General features: G+C 48.0%; 1 protein-coding gene across 2 annotated transcripts in view; it reads left to right on the forward strand.

The window, feature by feature from the left end:
* Positions 1-26,795, forward strand: part of LOC110487799 (vascular endothelial growth factor receptor 3) — a 220,239-nt gene that overhangs the window by 81,446 nt on the left and 111,998 nt on the right. For both annotated transcript variants that reach the window (XM_090198927.1, XM_090198929.1), the window contains exons 3-5: positions 1-186; positions 22,657-22,793; positions 26,023-26,197. The exon at positions 1-186 is cut by the window's left edge and continues 209 nt beyond it. In XM_090198927.1, the coding sequence (XP_090055053.1) occupies positions 1-186; positions 22,657-22,793; positions 26,023-26,197 (498 nt within the window). The remainder of the gene's footprint in view (positions 187-22,656; positions 22,794-26,022; positions 26,198-26,795) is intronic.

The following is a 26,795-nucleotide window of genomic DNA, read 5'->3' on the forward strand; positions in this document are numbered from 1 at the left end:
TCCCTGTCCAGAGAAGGGGAGTCAGCATCCTGGAGTGTCCAGGGGAGCCTGGAAGGCCGTATTGCAAGACCCTGGTTCTCACTGGAGCTAAAGGGAATGATACAGGGTACTACCGCTGTTACTACAGAGATGTCAAGGCTGTCATCGACGGGGCCACGGCTGCTACTCTATATGTGTTTGTCAGAGGTGAGAGGAGCGTGTTTTATACAGAGAGACAGATGGACGCATGCACACATCCTGTTGCTTTCACACACACACCCCCCCACACACACACACACACACACACACCCACCCACACACACGGATACAAGCATTCACACACACACACACACACACACACACACACACACACACACACACACACACACACACACACACACACACGGATACAAGCATTCACACACAAACACACACACGGATACAACACACACACACACACACACACACACACACACGCATGGTTTTTCGTCAGCGGCAGTGTTAGTCATCATCGTGGTCATCTCTTGTGTAGTTTTGAAAGTGGTGCTCATGAGCCAAAATGGGCTCCTGTTTCTTGTGTACTACATCATCCATTTGTGTACTACATCATACATTTCTGTACTACATCATCCATTTGTGTACTACATCATCCATTTGTGTACTACATCATCCATTTGTCTACTACATCATACATTTCTGTACTACATCATCCATTTGTGTACTACATCATCCATTTGTGTACTACATCATCCATTTGTGTACTACATCATCCATTTGTCTACTACATCATCCATTTGTCTACTACATCATCCATTTGTCTACTACATCATCCATTTGTGTACTACATCATCCATTTGTCTACTACATCATCCATTTGTCTACTACATCATCCATTTGTGTACTACATCATCCATTTGTCTACTACATCATCCATTTGTCTATTACATCATCCATTTGTGTACTACATCATCCATTTGTCTACTACATCATCCATTTGTCTACTACATCATCCATTTGTCTACTACGTCATCCATTTTGTATGATATGTTACGTCCTGCAATTTATTTTATTTAAAAAAATTAATACAAATGCGATGCTTATGATATGATACAAATATAATTCAGACAATATGTTACAAATTTGTTTAGCTAAAGATCCTAGACTGCATCTTTAATCTATATGGTTCACCAACCTCACACACCAAATCACCCAAGACTTGAATGTGTTTTTATCTGTAAACTAAAGCAATCTGAAGTCTCCTCCGTCCAAGATATCGAGAGGTAGTTGAAATTCATAATTTCAGTGTGTTCCCGTTAAAGTGCCAGTCATTTGGCTCGCTAGTGATTGGTTAATCTGTTCCATCTCTGGACCTGAGCAGTGGCTGAGGTTTGGTTTATCTATCTATCCATCTATTTCAGTCCAGTTCTGTTGTCGTGCCTTGAGTCTGACCCTGTCAGCATCCCAAATATTTCCCTGCTCCCTATGGGCTCTGGTCAAAAGTAGTGCACTTTGTATGGATTAGAGTGCCATTTGGGATGCAGGCCCAGTCTTATCATTTCCACTTGGCTGTGGATCGTCAGTTATCCTGTGGGTCTTGAGTTTCTCTTTTCTCTCGCTTTCTTTCTTTCCTCTGGTTTCTCTTTGTCTTGGGAGGAGGACAAGAACTTTACCGACGTTTTGTCTGTCTCCCTGAAAACAGATTTAAAGAGTTTGCACAGTCCTAACACAGTTCTGATTGGTAAAAAAAAACTCCCTGTTTAAAGAGTTTCTGACACTAAAAGTCCATCCAGCAGTTATCTGCAACTGTTAGCCTTGAGCGCTATCCATATTGTCATACCTTCACACTGACCTTGTGCCACACCGGGATATTCGGTAATACCGGCGCTGAACACAAGGGGCGCTATTTTCAAACCCCACTGAGCCTTCGTAATCCGAAGGTTAGCAATGCTAAAAAATAAATGTAAAATCCCCTAGAGAATGCTAACTAAATGCTAATGAGCGAATTGAACATTGATCCAGGAGGGGATTCTCTGCTGTTACCGGCAAGCAAAGCTTGATTATGAAGAAGCTAACCACAGCTAGAGAGCTAACTAGCTATGTTAAATCAAATGCACAACTGTAGAGCATTTTACTTAATAGTTATAAGATATCTAGCTGGAAAACGTTTAGTTGTGGATTCTAACTAACTAACTAGATCCTGAGGTTGGTGCGAGAAAAATTACGTCTCACTCAACGTCAACAAAACAAAGGAGACGATCGTGGACTTCAGGAAACAGCAAAGGGAGCACCCCCCTATCCACATTGACCGGACAGTAGTGGAGAAGGTGGAAAGTTTTAAGTTCCTCGGCGTACACATCACGGACAAAGTGAATTGGTCCACCCACACAGACAGCGTTGGGAAGAAGGCGCAGCAGCGCCTCTTCAACCTCAGGAGGCTGAAGAAATTCGGCTTGTCACCAAAAGCACTCACAAACTTTTACAGATGCACAATCGAGAGCATCCTGTCGAGCTGTATCACCGCCTGGTACGGCAACTTCTCCTCCCACAACCGTAAGGCTCTCCAGAGGGTAGTGAGGTCTGCACAACGCATCACCGGGGGCAAACTACCTGCCCTCCGAGACACCTACACCACCCGATGTCACAGGAAGGCCATAAAGATCATCAAGGACAACAACCACCCGAGCCACTGCCTGTTCACCCCGCTATCATCCAGAAGGCGAGGTCAGTACAGGTGCATCAAAGCTGGGACCGAGAGACTGAAAAACAGCTTCTATCTCAAGGCCATCAGATTGTTAAACAGCCACCACTAACATTGAGTGGCTGCTGCCAACACACTGACTCAAATCTCAAGGCCATCAGACTGTTAAACAGCCACCACTAACATTGAGTGGCTGCTGCCAACATACTGACTCAACTCCAGCCACTTTAATAATGGGAAATTGGATGTAATAAATGTATCACTAGTCACCTTAAACAATGCCAATTTATATAATGTTTACATACCCTACATGCCTTAACTCATATGTATATACTGTACTCTATACCATCTACTGCATCTTGCCTATGCCGTTCGGCCATCGCTCATCCATATATTTATATGTACATATTCTTATTCATTCCTTTACACTGGTGTGTATAAGGTAGTTGTTGTGAATTTGTTAAATTACTTGTGAGATATTACTGCACTGTTGGAACTAGAAGCACAAGCATTTCGCTACACTCGCATTAACATCTGCTAACCACGTGTATGTGACCAATACAATTTGATTTGATCGCTTGGCGGGAGCTGCACAACAGTGAGTGACTCTCAAGGCTCCGATCTCTCGTTGTTGTGTGCGTGTAAACAAACACCTCGTGACTGGGTGCTACCAAAAAACTTCATAATGAAAAATGATATGACAAGTGAAATGAAGAACGCAATCTTTATCTCCTAACGTACTGCACAAGATGACTGCAGGTATTTACTTAAAAAGTAGCGACAAATATTCACATATATTTAAAAAAACTTCAAAGTAATAGTTTCAACAGTATAAACTATATTTTTTTTAAAATCCTGTGGCTATTTTCCAAATACTCCGGTATACGGTATATTCAGTATACTGCCCAAGCCTGTTAGAGTTTAAAACGGTTGACTTTGATTTACTGAGTCTCTGCAGCTGTCTGAGGGTTGGAAGGTCGGACTGGGACCATACCAGTATGACCAGACTGAGGGTAGGACTGGGACCATACCAGTATGACACCAGACTGAGGGTAGGACTGGGACCATACCAGTATGACCAGACTGAAGGTAGGACTGGGACCATACCAGTATGACACCAGACTGAAGGTAGGACTGGGACCATACCAGTATGACACCAGACTGAGGGTAGGACTGGGACCATACCAGTATGACACCAGACTGAAGGTAGGACTGGGACCATACCAGTATGACAACAGACTGAGGGTAGGACTGGGACCATACCAGTATGACACCAGACTGAGGGTAGGACTGGGACCATACCAGTATGACACCAGACTGAAGGTAGGACTGGGACCATACCAGTATGACACCAGACTGAGGGTAGGACTGGGACCATACCAGTATGACCAGACTGAAGGTAGGACTGGGACCATACCAGTATGACCAGACTGAAGGTAGGACTGGGACCATACCAGTATGACCAGACTGAAGGTAGGACTGGGACCATACCAGTATGACACCAGACTGAGGGTAGGACTGGGACCATACCAGTATGACACCAGACTGAGGGTAGGACTGGGACCATACCAGTATGACACCAGACTGAAGGTAGGACTGGGACCATACCAGTATGACACCAGACTGAGGGTAGGACTGGGACCATACCAGTATGACCAGACTGAAGGTAGGACTGGGACCATACCAGTATGACCAGACTGAGGGTAGGACTGGGACCATACCAGTATGACACCAGACTGAAGGTAGGACTGGGACCATACCAGTATGACCAGACTGAAGGTAGGACTGGGACCATACCAGTATGACCAGACTGAGGGTAGGACTGGGACCATACCAGTATGACACCAGACTGAAGGTAGGACTGGGACCATACCAGTATGACCAGACTGAAGGTAGGACTGGGACCATACCAGTATGACCAGACTGAGGGTAGGACTGGGACCATACCAGTATGACCAGACTGAAGGTAGGACTGGGACCATACCAGTATGACACCAGACTGAAGGTAGGATTGGGACCATACCAGTATGACCAGACTGAAGGTAGGACTGGGACCACACCAGTATGACCAGACTGAAGGTAGGACTGGGACCACACCAGTATGACCAGACTGAAGGTAGGATTGGGACCATACCAGTATGACCAGACTGAAGGTAGGACTGGGACCATACCAGTATGACCAGACTGAGGGTAGGACTGGGACCATACCAGTATGACACCAGACTGAGGGTAGGACTGGGACCATACCAGTATGACACCAGACTGAAGGTAGGACTGGGACCATACCAGTATGACCAGACTGAAGGTAGGACTGGGACCATACCAGTATGACCAGACTGAAGGTAGAGCTGGGACCATACCAGTATGACCAGACTGAGGGTTGGACTGGGACCATACCAGTATGACCAGACTGAAGGTAGGACTGGGACCATACCAGTATGACCAGACTGGAGGTAGAGCTGGGACCATACCAGTATGACACCAGACTGAAGGTAGGACTGGGACCATACCAGTATGACACCAGACTGAGGGTAGGACTGGGACCATACCAGTATGACCAGACTGCGGGTAGGACTGGGACCATACCAGTATGACCAGACTGAAGGTAGAGCTGGGACCATACCAGTATGACCAGACTGAGGGTAGGACTGGGACCATACCAGTATGACCAGACTGAAGGTAGGACTGGGACCATACCAGTATGACCAGACTGGAGGTAGAGCTGGGACCATACCAGTATGACACCAGACTGAAGGTAGGACTGGGACCATACCAGTATGACACCAGACTGAGGGTAGGACTGGGACCATACCAGTATGACCAGACTGCGGGTAGGACTGGGACCATACCAGTATGACCAGACTGAGGGTAGAGCTGGGACCATACCAGTATGACCAGACTGGAGGTAGAGCTGGGACCATACCAGTATGACACCAGACTGAAGGTAGGACTGGGACCATACCAGTATGACACCAGACTGAGGGTAGGACTGGGACCATACCAGTATGACCAGACTGAGGGTAGGACTGGGACCATACCAGTATGACCAGACTGACGGTAGGGACCATACCGGTGTGGTCCCAGTCCTACCTTCAGTCTGGTCATACTGGTGTGGTCCCAGTCCTACCTTCAGTCTGGTCATACTGGTATGGTCCCAATCCTCAGTCTGGTCATACTGGTATGGTCCCAGTCCTACCTTCAGTCTGGTCATACTGGTATGGTCCCAGTCCTACCCTCAGTCTGACCATACCAGTATGACACCAGACTGAGGGTAGGACTGGGACCATACCAGTATGACACCAGACTGAGGGTAGGACTGGGACCATACCAGTATGACACCAGACTGAAGGTAGGACTGGGACCATACCAGTATGACCAGACTGAGGGTAGGACTGGGACCATACCAGTATGACACCAGACTGAGGGTATGACTGGGACCATACCAGTATGACACCAGACTGAAGGTAGGACTGGGACCATACCAGTATGACCAGACTGAAGGTAGGACTGGGACCATACCAGTATGACCAGACTGAAGGTAGAGCTGGGACCATGCCAGTATGACCAGACTGAGGGTAGGACTGTGACCATACCAGTATGACCAGACTGAAGGTAGGACTGGGACCATACCAGTATGACCAGACTGAAGGTAGGACTGGGACCATACCAGTATGACCAGACTGAAGGTAGGACTGGGACCATACCAGTATGACCAGACTGAAGGTAGGATTGGGACCATACCAGTATGACCAGACTGAAGGTAGGACTGGGACCACACCAGTATGACCAGACTGAAGGTAGGACTGGGACCACACCAGTATGACCAGACTGAAGGTAGGACTGGGACCACACCAGTATGACCAGACTGAAGGTAGGATTGGGACCATACCAGTATGACCAGACTGAAGGTAGGACTGGGACCATACCAGTATGACCAGACTGAGGGTAGGACTGGGACCATACCAGTATGACACCAGACTGAGGGTAGGACTGGGACCATACCAGTATGACACCAGACTGAAGGTAGGACTGGGACCATACCAGTATGACCAGACTGAAGGTAGGACTGGGACCATACCAGTATGACCAGACTGAAGGTAGAGCTGGGACCATACCAGTATGACCAGACTGAGGGTAGGACTGGGACCATACCAGTATGACCAGACTGAAGGTAGGACTGGGACCATACCAGTATGACCAGACTGAAGGTAGGACTGGGACCATACCAGTATGACCAGACTGAAGGTAGGACTGGGACCATACCAGTATGACCAGACTGAAGGTAGGATTGGGACCATACCAGTATGACCAGACTGAAGGTAGGACTGGGACCACACCAGTATGACCAGACTGAAGGTAGGACTGGGACCACACCAGTATGACCAGACTGAAGGTAGGACTGGGACCACACCAGTATGACCAGACTGAAGGTAGGACTGGGACCATACCAGTATGACCAGACCGAAGGTAGAGCTGGGACCATACCAGTATGACCAGACTGAAGGTAGAGCTGGGACCATACCAGTATGACACCAGACTGAAGGTAGAGCTGGGACCATACCAGTATGACACCAGACTGAAGGTAGGACTGGGACCACACCAGTATGACCAGACTGGTTAGTATCTTGGCAAGGAAGCAAAATACACAGCGGATTTAACTTCTTTAGGAAAACAGCCCCTAATGTTGGAAACGACCATCTCAATGTTTTCATCCAGATTCACATGTATTTATTTTCAGAACTAATAGGGGGCCTAATGTTGAATTAAACCAACCATTAAGATAAGGTAAGAAACACATGACATGACCTTCGAAGATGGATGTGATTATTCTAGTCCTCTCAGTACAGATGATCTCCGGTGTCTTCCAACCCGGTGTTTTCTTTCACACCGCCTTTCACCACCAGTAATGATTGTGAGGGAAGCCTCTAGTCTAGGGTTGCATACAGTTTGGGGGGAGTGAGGGGGGACACTGTGGGGTGATGAGTATTTTGTCTCTCACCTCTTTCCTGTACAGAGGTTATGGAGGCAGGGGCGATAGGGGAGGAAGGGGAGGTTATGGAGGTAGGGGAGATAGGGGAGGTAGGGGATGTTATGGAGGTAGGGGAGGTAGTGGAGGTAGGGGATGTTATGGGGGTAGGGGAGGTAGGGGAGGTAGGGGATGTTATGGAGGTAGGGGAGGTAGTGGAGGTAGGGGATGTTATGGAGGTAGGGGAGATAGGGGATGTTATGGAGGTAGGGGATGTTATGGAGGTAGGGGAGGTAGGGGATGTTATGGAGGTAGGGGAGATAGGGGATGTTATGGATGTAGGGGATGTTATGGAGGTAGGGGAGGTAGGGGAGGTAGCGGATGTAGTGGATGTTATGGAGGAAGGGGAAGTATTTTTATTTTTATTTCACCTTTATTTAACCAGGTAGGCTAGTTGAGAACAAGTTCTCATTTGCAACTGCGACCTGGCCAAGATAAGGCATAGCAGTGTGAACAGACAACACAGAGTTACACATGGAGTAAACAATTAACAAGTCAATAACACAGTAGAAAAAAGGGGAGTCTATATATACATTGTGTGCAAAAGGCATGGGAAGGTAGGCAAATAATTACAATTATGCAGATTAACACTGGAGTGATAAATGATCAGAAGGTTATGTACAGGTAGAGATATTGGTGTGCAAAAGAGCAGAAAAATAAATAAATAAAAACAGTATGGGGATGAGGTAGGTGAAAATGGGTGGGCTATTTACCAATAGACTATGTACAGCTGCAGCGATCGGTTAGCTGCTCAGATAGCAGATGTTTGAAGTTGGTGAGGGAGATAAAAGTCTCCAACTTCAGCGATTTTTGCAATTCGTTCCAATCACAGGCAGCAGAGAACTGGAACGAAAGGCGGCCAAATGAGGTGTTGGCTTTAGGGATGATCAGTGAGATACACCTGCTGGAGCGCGTGCTACGGATGGGTGTTGCCATCGTAACCAGTGAACTGAGATAAGGCGGAGCTTTACCTAGCATGGACTTGTAGATGACCTGGAGCCAGTGGGTCTGGCGACGAATATGTAGCGAGGGCCAGCCGACTAGAGCATACAAGTCGCAGTGGTGGGTGGTATAAGGTGCTTTAGTGACAAAACGGATGGCACTGTGATAAACTGCATCCAGTTTGCTGAGTAGAGTGTTGGAAGCAATTTTGTAGATGACATCGCCGAAGTCGAGGATCGGTAGGATAGTCAGTTTTACTAGGGTAAGTTTGGCGGCGTGAGTGAAGGAGGCTTTGTTGCGGAATAGAAAGCCGACTCTTGATTTGATTTTCGATTGGAGATGTTTGATATGGGTCTGGAAGGAGAGTTTAGAGTCTAGCCAGACACCTAGGTACTTATAGATGTCCACATATTCAAGGTCGGAACCATCCAGGGTGGTGATGCTGGTCAGGCGTGCGGGTGCAGGCAGCGAACGGTTGAAAAGCATGCATTTGGTTTTACTAGCGTTTAAGAGCAGTTGGAGGCCACGGAAGGAGTGCTGTATGGCATTGAAGCTCGTTTGGAGGTTAGATAGCACAGTGTCCAAGGACGGGCCGGAAGTATATAGAATGGTGTCGTCTGCGTAGAGGTGGATCAGGGAATCGCCCGCAGCATGAGAAACATCATTGATATATACAGAGAAAAGAGTCGGCCCGAGAATTGATCCCTGTGGCACCCCCATAGAGACTGCCAGAGGACCGGACAGCATGCCCTCCGATTTGACACACTGAACTCTGTCTGCAAAGTAATTGGTGAACCAGGCAAGGCAGTCATCCGAAAAACCGAGGCTACTGAGTCTGCCGATAAGAATACGGTGATTGACAGAGTCGAAAGCCTTGGCAAGGTCTATGAAGACGGCTGCACAGTACTGTCTTTTATCGATGGCGGTTATGATATCGTTTAGTACCTTGAGCGTGGCTGAGGTACACCCGTGACCGGCTCGGAAACCAGATTGCACAGCGGAGAAGGTACGGTGGGATTCAAGATGGTCAGTGATCTGTTTGTTGACTTGGCTTTCGAAGACCTTAGATAGGCAGGGCAGGATGGATATTGGTCTGTAACAGTTTGGGTCCAGGGTGTCGCCCCCTTTGAAGAGGGGGATGACTGCGGCAGCTTTCCAATCCTTGGGGATCTCAGACGATATGAAAGAGAGGTTGAACAGGCTGGTAATAGGGGTTGCGACAATGGCGGCGGATAGTTTCAGGAATAGAGGGTCCAGATTGTCAAGCCCAGCTGATTTGTACGGGTCCAGGTTTTGCAGCTCTTTCAGAACATCTGCTATCTGGATTTGGGTAAAGGAGAACCTGGAGAGGCTTGGGCGAGTAGCTGCGGGGGGGGGGGAGCTGTTGGACGAGGTTGGAGTAGCCAGGCGGAAGGCATGGCCAGCCGTTGAGAAATGCTTGTTGAAGTTTTCGATAATCATGGATTTATCGGTGGTGACCGTGTTACCTAGCCTCAGTGCAGTGGGCAGCTGGGAGGAGGTGCTCTTGTTCTCCATGGACTTCACAGTGTCCCAGAACTTTTTGGAGTTGGAGCTACAAGATGCAAACTTCTGCCTGAAGAAGTTGGCTTTAGCTTTCCTGACTGACTGTGTGTATTGGTTCCTGACTTCCCTGAACAGTTGCATATCGCGGGGACTGTTCGATGTTAGTGCAGTCCGCCACAGGATGTTTTTGTGCTGGTCGAGGGCAGTCAGGTCTGGAGTGAACCAGGGGCTATATCTGTTCTTAGTTCTGCATTTTTTGAACGGAGCATGCTTATCTAAAATGGTGAGGAAGTTACTTTTAAAGAAAGACCAGGCATCCTCAACTGACGGGATGAGGTCAATGTCCTTCCAGGATACCCGGGCCAGGTCGATTAGAAAGGCCTGCTCACAGAAGTGTTTTAGGGAGCGTTTGACAGTGATGAGGGGTGGTCGTTTGACTGCGGCTCCATAGCGGATACAGGCAATGAGGCAGTGATCGCTGAGATCCTGGTTGAAGACAGCGGAGGTGTATTTGGAGGGCCAGTTGGTCAGGATGACGTCAATGAGGGTGCCCTTGTTTACAGAGTTAGGGTTGTACCTGGTGGGTTCCTTGATGATTTGAGTGAGATTGAGGGCATCTAGCTTAGATTGTAGGACTGCCGGGGTGTTAAGCATATCCCAGTTTAGGTCACCTAACAGAACAAACTCTGAAGCTAGATGGGGGGCGATCAATTCACAAATGGTGTCCAGGGCACAGCTGGGAGCTGAGGGGGGTCGGTAGCAGGCGGCAACAGTGAGAGACTTATTTCTGGAGAGAGTAATTTTCAAAATTAGTAGTTCGAACTGTTTGGGTATGGACCTGGAAAGTATGACATTACTTTGCAGGCTATCTCTGCAGTAGACTGCAACTCCTCCTCCTTTGGCAGTTCTATCTTGACGGAAGATGTTATAGTTGGGTATGGAAATCTCCGAATTTTTGGTGGCCTTCCTGAGCCAGGATTCAGACACGGCAAGGACATCAGGGTTAGCAGAGTGTGCTAGAGCAGTGAGTAAGACAAACTTAGGGAGGAGGCTTCTGATGTTGACATGCATGAAACCAAGGCTTTTTCGATCACAGAAGTCAACAAATGAGGGTGCCTGGGGACATGCAGGGCCTGGGTTTACCTCCACATCACCCGCGGAACAGAGAAGGAGTAGTATGAGGGTGCGGCTGAAGGCTATCAAAACTGGTCGCCTAGGGCGTTGGGGACAGAGAATAAGAGGAGCAGGTTTCTGGGCATGGTAGAATATATTCAGGGCATAATGCGCAAACAGGGGTATGGTGGGGTGCGGGTACAGCGGAGGTAAGCCCAGGCACTGGGTGATGATGAGAGAGGTTGTATCTCTGGACATGCTGGTTGTAATGGGTGAGGTCACCGCATGTGTGGGGGGTGGGACAAAGGAGGTAACAGGGGTATAAAGAGTGGAACTAGGGGCTCCATTGTAAACTAAAACAATGATAACTAACCTGCACAACAGTATACAAGGCATATTGACATTTGAGAAAGACATACAGCGAGGCATACAGTAATCACAGGTGTTGAATTGGGAGAGCTAGCTAAAACAGTAGGTGAGACAACAGCTAATCAGCTAGCACAACAACAGCAGGTAGAATGGCGATTGATTAGGCAGAGAGGGTCGGATTAACTACACACAGAGCCTAAGTGCGGCTGGGGCCGACAGATAAAACATAAACAAGCAGAATGGATTACCGTGATTAATGGACAGTCCAGCATGCATCAGCTATGTAGCCAAGTGATCAGTGTCCAAGGGGCAGCGGTGGATGGGGCAGGGAAGCTGGACTGGCGAGTGTTATCCAGGTTAGAAAACTAACAATGACCAAATAGCTTGTAGCCAGTTAGCTGGTTAGCTTCTGGAGGTTCTTGAGTGTGTTCTAAAAATGTAAAGATAATAGCGGTTCCGTATCACATTGGGTGAGGCAGGTTACCGGAAGGTATAAACAAATTAAAAATCGAAAAGGGGTAGAAAGTAAATATGGGTTCAGTGAGTGTTTGGGACGCGGCGATTCAGACGGTTAGCAGGCCTGTGCTAACAAGCTAACAGTTAGTAGACGGTGCTAAACACGGTAGCAGTTAGCGGACCGGGCTAAACAAGCTAGCAGTTAGCAGGCCGAATTTGCAAGCAAGGAGATAGCAAGGGCTAGAGAGTTAGCCTTTGGGGACGTCGCGATGGGGGTATCTGTTTATTCCTCTTCATGCAGTGACATCGATGGACCGGTCGTGGGTCTGGATATTGTAGCCCAGGAGCTCAAAATGTTCCGTTTGCGATGGGAATCCGGGGATGAAAAATAAAATAAAATAATAAATAGGTCCGTTATGCTCTGGTTAGAGTCGCGTTGTTCGAACTGGCGAGAGCTTTCCGAGCTAAAGGTTAGCTGATGACCGGTTAGCTGAAGACCGCTAGCAATGTTTTGCTGAAGCTGGTAGTTCGTTGGCTAGCTTCAGTTGAGGGGTTCCAAGGTCCGAAGTAAATATAAATACTTTAGGAAAATAGCTACGTTGGGTGAGGCGGGTTGCAGGAGAGTATTTAGAAGAAGTTGAGGTTCAGCAAAAAGTTTTAAAGATATGTGAAGAAAAAAAAAAACGAAAACAAACGATATATACAAGGGACACAACACGACAATACGTCCTACTGCTACGCCATCTTGGATCAATCTGTAGGGGATGTTATGTTGGGGAGCTAGAGAGATCATTGTCATTTTGGGAGACCCTGCTGCCTGGTTAAATCCTGCTGGCTGGCTGACTGCCTGACTGACTGACTGGCTGACTGGCTGACTGGCTGACTGGCTGGCTGGTCGTCTCATTGTTAAGTCGTGTTGATCTGTCCTGACAAGGTGCCCAAACAGTTTCTCCAGATCCCTGCTGGAGGCTGATCAGAGCCAGATGAATCACCAGCTAGCTGTAAATTATAGCTAAAAGGCTACAGGACAAGAGGAGAAGTGAGTAGAGGAGAGGAGGGGAGGGGAGGGAGAGGAGAGGAGAGGAGGGGCGTGGAGGGGAGAGGGGTGCTGGGGAGGGGAGAGGAGTGGAGGGGAGGGAGAGGAGAGGGGAAGGGAGGGGAGAGGAGAGGAGAGGAGAGGAGGGGCGTGGAGTGGAGGGGAGGGAGAGGGGAAGGGAGTGGAGATGAGAGGAGGGGTGTGGAGGGGAGAGGAGGGCTGGGGAGAGGAAAGGAGTGAAGGGGAGGGAGAGGAGAGGAGAGGGGAATGGAGGGGAGAGGAGGGGAAAGGAGAGGAGGTGGCCGGGGAGGAGGGGAGGGAACGGGACAGGAGAGGAGAGGAAAGGCGGGGAAAGCAGAGGAGGAGGGCAGGGGAGGAGGGGATGGGAGAGGAGAGGAGGGGAAAGGAGAGGAGGAGGGCAGGGGAGGAGGGGATGGGATGGGAGAGGAGAGGAGGGGAAAGGAGAGGAGGAGGGCAGGGGAGGAGGGGATGGGAGAGGAGAGGAGGGGAAAGGAGAGGAGAGGAGGAGGGCAGGGGAGGAGGGGATGGGAGAGGAGAGGAGGGGAAAGGAGAGGAGGAGGGCAGGGGAGGAGGGGATGGGAGAGGAGAGGAGGGAAAAGGAGAGGAGAGGAGGAGGGCAGGGGAGGAGGGGATGGGAGAGGAGAGGAGGGGAAAGGAGAGGAGAGGAGGAGGGCAGGGGAGGAGGGATAGGAGAGGAGATTAAAGGAGCAGTAAAATAGAACTAACAGGCGGCAGGATAAGAGTGGGACCATGTGGCTTCAGTTACCCTGCCAGACCTCACCACTCTCCCCTTAAACCCTCACTCCCAGTGCCCCTTGCTTCAGTTACCCTGCCAGACCTCACCACTCTCCCCTTAAACCCTCACTCCCAGTGCCCCTTGCTTCAGTTACCCTGCCAGACCTCACCACTCTCCCCTTAAACCCTCACTCCCAGTGCCCCTTGCTTCAGTTACCCTGCCAGACCTCACCACTCTCCCCTTAAACCCTCACTCCCAGTGCCCCTTGCCTCATTTAGCCTGCCGGAGCTCATCACCTCGCCCTCTTAGGGTGCCAATTGGGATACAGCATATAACACCCCTCTCCTCACAGCCATGACCCTCATCCCTCCCTCCTAACAACATAGCACCCCTCTCCTCATACCTGGGGGGATTTATTGTTGAGTTGTTTAACTCTGTACCTGTGTGTATTTGGCCACTGGTGGCAGGAACATAAGTATCACATACACCAACCACCAGTATCACACACACCAACCACCAGTATCACACACACCAACCACCAGTATCACACACACCAACCACCGGTATCACACACACCAACCACCGGTATCACACACACCAACCACCAGTATCACTCACACCAACCACCGGTATCACACACACCAACCACCGGTATCACACACACCAACCACCAGTATCACACACACCAACCACCAGTATCACACACACCAACCACCATTGTTTGACCTTTTAGCACCAGGAACTGAATAGACAGAGAGACAGAGAGAGAGACAGAGACCCAGAGAGAGAGACAGAGAGAGAGAGACAGAGAGACAGAGGCAGAGAGACAGAGGCAGAGAGACAGAGACAGAGAGACAGAGACAGAGACAGAGAGAGACTCAGTGAGCATAGACTTGCTATTGAGAAAGGCCGCCGTAGGCAGACATGGCTCTCAAGAGAAGACAGGCTATGTGCTCACTGCCCACAAAATGAGGTGGAAACTGAGCTGCACTTCCTAACCTCCTGTCCAACACATGACCATATTAGAGACACATATTTCCCTCAGATTACACAGATCCACAAAGAATTCGAAAACAAATCCAATTTTGATAAACTCCCATATCTACTGAGTGGAATTCCACAGTGTGCCGTCACAGCAGCAAGATTTGTGACCTGTTGCCACAAGAAAAGGGCAACCATTGAAGAACAAACACCATTGTAAATACAACCCATATTTATGCTTTACAGCTCTGGTAATGTCTGTGTCTCAGTCAGGGCTTTTCTCAATAGAATAGGATACCATTTGTGATACAGACTATTGTTCTCTGGTATTGACTAGCCTGTCTGAGCGCTGGTAATCGACCATGTAAATCATCATAGTAAATTGGTGACAGGAGTGGTAGCTTTCTGCTGTAACATCTACATACAGTGCCTTTGGAAAGTATTCAAACCCCTTTACTTTTTCCACATCTTGTTACATTACAGCCTTATTCTAAAATGGATTAAATCAAAATTGTCCCTCATCAATCTACACACAATACCTCATAATGTCTTCACTATTATTCTACAATGTAGAACATTTTACAAATACAAAAAAAAACCTGGAATGCGTCGGTGTTCTTAAACTTCTGCCCGGTAGGACATTTAAAACAGAAATATTACATTTACATTAGTATTCAGACACTTTACTCAGTACTTTGTTGACGCTACAAGCTCGGCACATCTGTATTTGGGGAGTTTTTCTCCCGTTCTTCTCTGCAGATCCTCTCAAGCTCTGTCAGGTAGAAATGAGGTCAAATGGATTTAAGTTTTCCTGCATTAAAGTCCCCGGCCACTAGGAGCGCCGCCTCTGGATGAGCATTTACTTGTTTGCTTATGGCCTTTATACAGCTGGTTGAGTGCGGTCTTAGTACCAGCATCGGTCTGTGGTGGCATATAGACAGCTAGTAATAATATAGATGAGAACTCACTTGTTAAATTGTGTGTTCTACAACTCATCATGAGGTACTCTGAGGTATTCCTGCCGTTTGGTCCTGCCGTTCGGTCCTGCCGTTCGGTCCTGCCGATAAATAGAAAAACCAGCTAAATGGTTTTAAAAACCATTTCCTTGTTCAGCTACGACTCCAAGAAAACATAAGATATTACAGTTCTTCAGGTCCTGTTGATAGGATAGTCTCGAACGGAGCTTGTTCAGTTTGTTCTCCAGTGATTTGGTGCCTCGGCAATAGAACGAAGGGTAGATGCGGTTAATTTACTCGCCGACGTACTTTCGTCAGGGTGCCCGCACGTCTTACACCATCTCTTCCTTTTCCGAGTCTTTGTGTTATGGTGAGTGAATGAGGACCCAAAAGCGAACTAACTTAAACAGAGCTTCTTTAATAACAAAACATAGGTAGGCTCAGATAGACCGGCAGATTCCGACAGGACAGGACAAGGTTACAGCAAACATGACGATAGTCTGGCTCAGGCATGAAACACAAACAAACAAACAAGAATCCGACAAGGACAGGAGCAGAAACAGAGAGAGATATAGGGACCTAATCAGAGGGAAAAAGGGAACAGGTGGGGAACGGGGTGAATGGGTAATTAGGAGGAGACAAGGCACAGCTGGGGAAAAAGAGGGGGAGAAAAGGTAACATAACAACGACCAGCAGAGGGAGACAGGGTGAAGGGAAAGGACAGAGACAAGACAACATGACAGTACCCCCCCACTCACCGAGCGCCTCCTGGCGCACTCGAGGAGGAAACCTGGCGGCCACGGAGGAAATCATCAATCAGCGCACGGTCCAGCACGTCCCGAGAGGGAACCCAACTCCTCTCCTCAGGACCGTACCCCTCCCAGTCAACTAGGTACTGATGACCACGGCCCCGAGGACGCATGTCCAAGATCTTACGGACCCTGTAGATAGGTGCGCCCTCGACAAGGATGGGGGGGGGGGGGGGAAGACGAGCGGGGGCGCGAAGAACGGGCTTAACACAGGAGACATGGAAGACAGGGTGGACGCGACGAAGATATCGCGGAAGAAGAAGTCGCACTGCGACAGGATTAATGACCTGAGAGATACGGAATGGACCAATGAACCGCGGGGTCAACTTGCGAGAAGCCGTCTTAAGGGGAAGGTTCTGAGTGGAGAGCCAAACTCTCTGACCGCGACAATACCTAGGGCTCTTAGTTCTACGCTTATTAGCAGCTCTCACAGTCTGCGCCCTATAACGGCAAAGTGCAGACCTGACCCTCTTCCAGGTGCGCTCGCAACGTTGGACAAAAGCCTGAGCGGAGGGGACGCTGGACTCGGCGAACTGAGATGAGAACAACGGAGGCTGGTACCCGAGGCTACTCTGAAAAGGAGATAGCCCGGTCGCAGACGAAGGAAGCGAGTTGTGGGCGTATTCTGCCCAGGGGAGCTGTTCTGACCAAGACGCAGGGTTGCGAAAAGAAAGACTGCGTAAGATGCGACCAATAGTCTGATTGGCCCGTTCTGCTTGACCGTTAGACTGGGGGTGAAAGCCGGAAGAGAGACTGACGGAAGCCCCAATCAAACGGCAAAACTCCCTCCAAAATTGAGACGTGAATTGCGGACCTCTGTCCGAAACGACGTCTGACGGAAGGCCATGAATTCTGAAAACATTCTCGATGATGATTTGTGCCGTCTCTTTAGCAGAAGGAAGCTTAGCAAGGGGAATGAAATGAGCCGCCTTAGAGAACCTATCGACAACCGTAAGAATAACAGTCTTCCCCGCTGACGAAGGCAGTCCGGTGACAAAATCTAAGGCGATGTGAGACCACGGTCGAGAGGGAATAGGAAGCGGCCTGAGACGGCCGGCAGGAGGAGAGTTACCGGACTTAGTCTGCGCGCAGACCGAACAAGCAGCCACGAAACGACGCGTGTCATGCTCCCGGGTGGGCCACCAGAAACGCTGGCGAATGGAAGCAAGCGTACCCCGAACGCCAGGGTGGCCGGCTAACTTGGCAGAGTGAGCCCACTGAAGAACGGCCAGACGAGTAGGAACGGGAACGAAAAGAAGGTTCCTAGGACAAGCGCGCGGCGACGGAGTTTGAGTGAGTGCTTGCTTTACCTGCCTCTCAATTCCCCAGACAGTCAACCCGACAACACGCCCCTCAGGGAGAATCCCCTCGGGGTCAGTGGAGGCTACTGAAGAACTGAAGAGACGAGACAAAGCATCAGGCTTGGTGTTCTTAGAGCCCGGACGATAAGAAATCACGAACTCGAAACGAGCGAAAAACAGCGCCCAACGCGCCTGACGCGCATTAAGTCGTTTGGCAGAACGGATGTACTCAAGGTTCCTATGGTCAGTCCAAACGACAAAAGGAACGGTCGCCCCCTCCAACCACTGTCGCCATTCGCCTAGGGCTAACCGGATGGCGAGCAGTTCGCGGTTACCCACATCATAGTTACGTTCCGACGGCGACAGGCGATGAGAAAAATACGCGCATGGGTGGACCTTGTCGTCAGAGAGGGAGCGCTGAGAAAGGATGGCTCCCACTCCCACCTCTGACGCGTCAACCTCGACAACGAACTGTCTAGAGACGTCAGGTGTAACAAGGATAGGAGCGGATGTAAAACGATTCTTGAGGAGATCAAAAGCTCCCTGGGCGGAAACGGACCACTTAAAGCACGTCTTGACAGAAGTAAGGGCTGTGAGAGGAGCTGCCACCTGACCGAAATTACGGATGAAACGACGATAGAAGTTCGCGAAGCCGAGAAAGCGCTGCAGCTCGACGCGTGACTTAGGGACGGGCCAATCAATGACAGCTTGGACCTTAGCGGGATCCATCTTAATGCCTTCAGCGGAAATAACAGAACCGAGAAATGTGACGGAGGAGGCATGAAAAGTGCACTTCTCAGCCTTCACAAAAAGACAATTCTCTAAAAGGCGCTGGAGGACACGTCGAACGTGCTGAACATGAATCTGGAGTGACGGTGAAAAAATCAGGATATCGTCAAGGTAAACGAAAACAAAGATGTTCAGCATGTCTCTCAGGACATCATTGACTAATGCCTGAAAGACAGCTGGAGCGTTAGCGAGGCCGAAAGGAAGAACCCGGTATTCAAAGTGCCCTAACGGAGTGTTAAACGCCGTCTTCCACTCGTCCCCCTCCCTGATGCGCACGAGATGGTAAGCGTTACGAAGGTCCAACTTAGTGAAAAACCTGGCTCCCTGCAGGATCTCGAAGGCTGAAGACATAAGAGGAAGCGGATAACGATTCTTCACTGTTATGTCATTCAGCCCTCGATAATCTATGCAGGGGCGCAGAGACCCGTCCTTCTTCTTGACAAAAAAAAACCCCGCTCCGGCGGGAGAGGAGGAGGGGACTATGGTACCGGCGTCAAGAGCTACAGACAAATAATCTTCGAGAGCCTTACGTTCGGGAGCCGACAGAGAGTATAGTCTACCCCGGGGGGGGGTGGTTCCCGGAAGGAGATCAATACTACAATCATACGACCGGTGTGGAGGAAGAGAGGTGGCCCTGGACCGACTGAACACCGTGCGCAGATCGTGATATTCCTCCGGCACCCCTGTCAAATCACCAGGCTCCTCCTGTGAAGAAGAGACAGAGGAAACAGGAGGGATAGCAGACATTAAACATTTCACATGACAAGAGACGTTCCAGGAGAGGATAGAATTACTAGACCAATTAATGGAAGGATTATGACAAACTAGCCAGGGATGGCCCAAAACAACAGGTGTAAAAGGTGAACGAAAAATTAAAAAAGAAATGGTTTCACTATGATTACCAGAAACAGTGAGGGTTAAAGGTAGCGTCTCACGCTGAATCCTGGGGAGAGGACTACCATCCAGGGCGAACAAGGCCGTGGGCTCCTTTAACTGTCTGAGAGGAATGTCATGTTCCTGAGCCCAGGTCTCGTCCATAAAACAGCCCTCCGCCCCAGAGTCTATTAAGGCACTGCAGGAAGCTGACGAACCGGTCCAGCGTAGATGGACCGACAAGGTAGTGCAGGATCTTGAAGGAGAGACAGGAGTAGTAGCGCTCACCAGTAGCCCTCCGCTTACTGACGAGCTCTGGCCTTTTACTGGACATGAAGTGACAAAATGACCAGCGGAACCGCAATAGAGACAGAGGCGGTTGGTGATTCTCCGTTCCCTCTCCTCAGTCGAGATGCGGATACCTCCCAGCTGCATGGGCTCAGCACCCGAGCCGGCAGAGGAAGATGGTAGTGATGCGGAGAGGGAGGCGACGGAGAGCGCGAGCTCCTTTCCACGAGCTCGGTGACGAAGATCAACCCGTCGCTCAATGCGAATAGCGAGTTCAATCAAGGAATCCACGCTGGAAGGAACCTCCCGGGAGAGAATCTCATCCTTTACCTCTGCGCGGAAACCCTCCAGAAGACGAGCGAGCAAGGCCGGCTCGTTCCAGCCACTGGAGACAGCAAGAGTGCGAAACTCAATAGAGTAGTCTGTTATGGATCGATTGCCTTGACATAGGGAAGACAGGGCCCTGGAAGCCTCCTCCCCAAAAACAGATCGATCAAAAACCCGTATCATCTCCTCCTTAAAGTCTTGATACTGGTTAGTACACTCAGCCCTTGCCTCCCAGATTGCCGTGCCCCACTCACGAGCCCGTCCAATAAGGAGAGATATGACGTAGGCGACACGAGCAGTGCTCCTGGAGTAAGTGTTGGGCTGGAGAGAAAACACAATATCACACTGGGTGAGGAACGAGCGGCATTCAGTGGGCTCCCCAGAGTAACACGGCGGGTTATTGATTCTGGGCTCCGGAGATTCGAAAGCCCTGGAAGTGGCCGGTGGATCGAGGCGGAGATGGTGAACCTGTTCTGTGAGGTTGGAGACTTGGGTGGCCAGGGTCTCAACGGCATGTCGAGCAGCAGACAATTCCTGCTTGTGTCTGCCTAGCATCGCTCCCTGGATCTCGACGGCTGAGTGGAGAGGATCCGAAGTCGCTGGGTCCATTCTTGGTCGGATTCTTCTGTTATGGTGAGTGAATGAGGACCCAAAAGCGAACTAACTTAAACAGAGCTTCTTTAATAACAAAACATAGGTAGGCTCAGATAGACCGGCAGATTCCGACAGGACAGGACAAGGTTACAGCAAACATGACGATAGTCTGGCTCAGGCATGAAACACAAACAAACAAACAAGAATCCGACAAGGACAGGAGCAGAAACAGAGAGAGATATAGGGACCTAATCAGAGGGAAAAAGGGAACAGGTGGGGAACGGGGTGAATGGGTAATTAGGAGGAGACAAGGCACAGCTGGGGAAAAAGAGGGGGAGAAAAGGTAACATAACAACGACCAGCAGAGGGAGACAGGGTGAAGGGAAAGGACAGAGACAAGACAACATGACACTTTGGGATTAGGGCCTGGTCCGGGGTGTGCAGAATGTCCTGTGCCCCTTACTGGTTGAAGTTGAAATCTTAATCAGAATGGAGGTTAGGGATTATTGCTGTTCTGATGTCCATAAGCTTTTTCCAGTCATAGGAAATGGAGGAAACATTATATATTAAAAAAAAAGTGAGATCAGCGGGAACCCGCTGAAGAATTTATCAGGATCCCGTAAAGCGGCAGCTATCCACCCTAGTTCCTATAGTATACTTATTTTGACCAGGGCCCATAGGCCTCTAATAGGGTGCCATTTTGGAAGTAGACAATGTAAATTGGTGATAGAAATGTCTGTGAAGGCTAGCCCCATGCAGTAACAATGATATACAGAGTGAAACATCAAGGTGATTTTCAGCGCAACACATCAGAGATACAGTACGTTCACCTATCAGACCGATATCCTGAGGTGAAACCATCTTACTGTTTTAATGAAGGCAATCAGGATCCTGTGGTTTCTAACTGTTATTGGTTGAGCTGAAACTATCTTGCTGTTTTAATGAAGACAATCAGGATCCTGTGGTTTCTAACTGTTATTGGTTGAGCTGTTCTATTGCCTTGATAAATAGTGCTAGCAAAGATTTTTTGTAACTAACCCAAGATAAACCACAGCCTGTCTTTTCCAACAGGAGCAAATTAATCAGAACAGAACAAGCAAGGAGGTGGGAAGAGCCAAGCAAGGAGGTTGTGCAGAGCCAAGCCCGAGCTAGCGAGATTTGTATTTGCATATTTACATTAGGGAACGCCTACTCTGTGAAGTGCGGGTGTGCAATAATTAAATGTTGCCCTTGCGCTCCTTCGAAAACAACGCATTTTTTAAAACATAACCAAAGGCCAAAGTCTACAGAACGTTGTCCACTCTGTTTGTAACAGATTCTAGTTTTGAGAACAGAAAACAGTATTGAGATCAAATGTTTCATAGATGAGAAAATGAGCAGAAAATCGGCAGAAATCCATCTCGCTCCATCCTCTCCCACTGCCGGCCAATAGGCTTCCTCTCATCACCATATTTGGTAGTGAGAGGAAACGCCAACCGGATGCTTCACATTTATACATCCGGGTGAAATATCTGGCTTGTTGTTCTATCTGTGGCACTAGGAGCAAATTACTAGATTGCAATATTAGATACTTTAGAATGACACTCTGCAGGGGCCCTAGAGGCTGGTATATGGGTGATTTAGACACAGGGAGTTGGTGAGATGAGATGAGATTAGATTGTACTTTATTAATCCTTAAGGGTTGTGTGAAAATACTTTTGTTCCACCCAAACCGTAACACAAACGATCACGATCGACTGATTGTCTTCATTCTAAACGTGTATATTGAACATTATATTGTATATTATCTTTGTCGTTGTCCTCTGACTGCCTTGACTGTCCTGTCTCCATTCCTCCAGATTTGGAGCAGCCTTTCCTCAGGAGAAACAGAGGAAGCAACGGGGACCTGGAGACCATCTTCATATCAAGATCCTCCACTCACGTCACAGTACCTTGTCTAGTCACTGTGCCCGACCTCAACGTCACACTTTATCTGGTTGGTACCTTCACTTCTCTGTTGTACTCTGCTATGTTCTACATTACTATGCTCTGCTCTACTCTACTCTGTTGTACTCTGCTATGTTCTACAGTACTATGCTCTGCTCTACTCTACTCTACTCTACTCTACTCTGCTCTGTTGTACTCTGCTATGTTCTACAGTACTATGCTGTGCTCTACTCTGCTCTACTCTACTCTACTCTACTCTACTCTACACTACTCTGTTGTACTCTGCTATGTTCTACAGTACTATGCTGTGCTCTACTCTGCTCTACTCTACTCTACTCTACTCTACTCTACACTACTCTGTTGTACTCTGCTATGTTCTACAGTACTATGCTGTGCTCTACTCTACTCTACTCTGTTGTACTCTGCTATGTTCTACAGTACTATGCTGTGCTCTACTCTACTCTGTTGTACTCTGCTATGTTCTACAGTACTATGCTGTGCTCTACTCTACTCTACTCTGTTGTACTCTGCTATGTTCTACAGTACTATGCTGTGCTCTACTCTACTCTGCTCTATTCTATTCTACTCTACTCTACTCTACTCTACTCTACTCTACTCTACTCTACTCTACTCTACTCTACTCTACTCTGCTCTGCTCTATTCTATTCTACTCTATTCTACTCTACTCTACTCTACTCTACTCTACTCTACTCCATTCTACTCTATTCTATTCTATTCTATTCTACTCTACTCTGTTGTACTCTGCTATGTTCTACAGTACTATGCTGTGCTCTACTCTACTCTATTCTATTCTACTCTATTCTACTCTACTCTGCTCTACTCTACTCTACTCTACTCTACTCTGCTCTGCTCTACTCTATTCTACTCTACTCTACTTACTCTACTCCATTCTACTCTACTCCATTCTACTCTACTCTACTCTATTCTATTCTATTCTACTCTGCTGCTCTACTCTACTCTACTCTACTCTACTCTACTCTACTCTGCTACTCTACTCTGCTACTCTACTCTACTCTACTCTACTCTACTCTACTCTGCTACTCTACTCTACTCTACTCTACTCTACTCTGCTCTGCTCTGCTCTATTCTATTCTACTCTATTCTATTCTACTTTACTCTACTCTACTCTACTCTGCTCTGCTCTACTCTACTCTACTCCATTCTACTCTATTCTATTCTACTCTACTCTACTCTATTGTACTCTGCTATGTTCTACAGTACTATGCTGTACTCTACTCTACTCTACTCTATTCTATTCTACTCTACTCTACTCTACTCTATTGTACTCTGCTATGTTCTACAGCACTATGCTGTGCTCTACTCTATTCTATTCTACTCTACTCTACTCTACTCTACTCTACTCTACTCTACTCTACTCTACTCTACTCTACTCTACTCTACTCTGCTCTGCTCTGCTCTATTCTATTCTACTCTATTCTACTCTACTCTACTCTACTCTACTCTACTCCATTCTACTCTATTCTATTCTATTCTATTCTACTCTACTCTGTTGTACTCTGCTATGTTCTACAGTACTATGCTGTGCTCTACTCTACTCTGCTCTATTCTATTCTACTCTACTCTACTCTATTCTACTCTACTCTACTTACTCTACTCCATTCTACTCTACTCCATTCTACTCTACTCTACTCTATTCTATTCTATTCTACTCTGCTGCTCTACTCTACTCTACTCTACTCTACTCTACTCTACTCTACTCTACTCTACTCTACTCTACTCTACTCTGCTACTCTACTCTGCTACTCTACTCTACTCTACTCTACTCTACTCTACTCTACTACTCTACTCTGCTACTCTACTCTACTCTACTCTACTCTACTCTACTCTACTCTACTCTACTCTACTCTGCTACTCTACTCTGCTACTCTACTCTACTCTACTCTACTCTACTCTACTCTACTCTACTCTGCTCTGCTCTGCTCTATTCTATTCTACTCTATTCTATTCTACTTTACTCTACTCTACTCTACTCTGCTCTGCTCTACTCTACTCTACTCCATTCTACTCTATTCTATTCTACTCTACTCTACTCTATTGTACTCTGCTATGTTCTACAGTACTATGCTGTACTCTACTCTACTCTACTCTATTCTATTCTACTCTACTCTACTCTACTCTATTGTACTCTGCTATGTTCTACAGCACTATGCTGTGCTCTACTCTACTCTACTCTACTCTACTCTATTCTATTCTATTCTACTCTACTCTACTCTACTCTACTCTACTCTACTCTATTGTACTCTGCTATGTTCTACAGTACTATGCTGTGCTCTACTCTACTCTACTCTACTCTACTCTACTCTATTGTACTCTGCTATGTTCTACAGTACTATGCTGTGCTCTACTCTACTCTACTCTACTCTACTCTGCTCTATTCTATTCTACTCTATTCTATTCTACTCTGCTGCTCTACTCTACTCTGCTGCTCTACTCTACTCTATTCTGCTCTATTCTATTCTACTCTGCTCTATTCTACTCTACTCTACTCTGCTGCTCTACTCTACTCTACTCTACTCTACTCTACTCTGCTCTACTCTACTCTACTCTGCTCTACTCTACTCTACTCTACTCTACTCTACTCTACTCTGCTCTATTCTACTCTGCTCTGCTCTTCTCTACTGTCACTTTTCACCAATCTCCATCCATTCTCTTTATTTTCACAATAATCATCCTCTTTATCCATTAACCCACACATTCCTCTCTCCTCCCCTCACCCCCCTCTCCTCTCATCCCTCTCTCCTACCCTCATCCCCCTCTCCTCTCATCCCTCTCTCCTCCCCTCATCCCCCTCTCTTCTCATTCCTTTCTCCTCCCCTCATTCCCCTCTCTTCTCATTCATCTCTCCTCATCCCCTCTCTTCTCATTCCTCTCTCCTCCCCTCATTCCCCTCTCTTCTCATTCATCTCTCCTCATCCCCTCTCTTCTCATCCCTCTCTCCTCCCCTCATTCCCCTCTCTTCTCATTCCTCTCTCCTCACCCCCCTCTCCTCTCATTCCTCTCTCCTCATCCCCCTCTCCTCTCATTCCTCTCTCCTCTTCCCCCCTCTCCTCTCATCCCTCTCTCCTCCCCTCATTCCCCTCTCTTCTCATTCCTCTCTCCTCCCCTCATTCCCCTCTCTTCTCATTCTCCTCCCCTCTCTTCTCATTCATCTCTCCTCATCCCCTTCTCCTCTCATCCCTCTCTCCTCCCCTCATTCCCCTCTCCTCTCATCCCTCTCTCCTCTCCTCTCTCCCCAGTGGGAGATGATACCTATGCTCCTGGAGGATGAGGGGATGGTGTGGGACAGTAAAAGAGGCTGGTCCATCCCTAGACAAACCTTAGACTCCAGACCTTTCCTCATTGGGATTTACTGCGAAGCTACACAACAAGGGAGACACTACCGCTCTACCCTCTATCTGGTGCAGTCCACAGGTAACTAACTATACACTACATAGTATACACTACCTAGTACACAGCCACCCTGCATGAAAAATATAACCTCTCCATCCTCAGGTTACCAGAATTCACACTACTGAATACTGGCTACCTAGTATACACTACTAGCACAACTAGAGCCCTGAGTATCATGAAAGATGGCCGTACTGCAAGTCTCTATATCATCAGAGATGGCCATACTACATGTCTCTATATCATTAGAGATGGCCATACTGCATATCTCTCTATATCATTAGAGATGGCCGTACTGCAAGTCTCTATATCATTAGAGATGGCCATACTGCATGTCTCTATATCATTAGAGATGGCCATACTGCAAGTCTCTATATCATTAGAGATGGCCATACTGCATATCTCTCTATATCATTAGAGATGGCCATACTGCATGTCTCTCTATATCATTAGAGATGGCCATACTGCATATCTCTCTATATCATTAGAGATGGCCATACTGCAAGTCACTATATCATTAGAGATGGCCATACTGCATGTCTCTATATCATTAGAGATGGCCATACTGCATATCTCTCTATATCATTAGAGATGGCCATACTACATGTCTCTATATCATTAG

The sequence above is a fragment of the Oncorhynchus mykiss genome, chromosome 14, assembly GCF_057628025.1.
Source record: "Oncorhynchus mykiss isolate SJ-2025 chromosome 14, ASM5762802v1, whole genome shotgun sequence".
Lineage (NCBI taxonomy): Eukaryota > Metazoa > Chordata > Actinopteri > Salmoniformes > Salmonidae > Oncorhynchus > Oncorhynchus mykiss.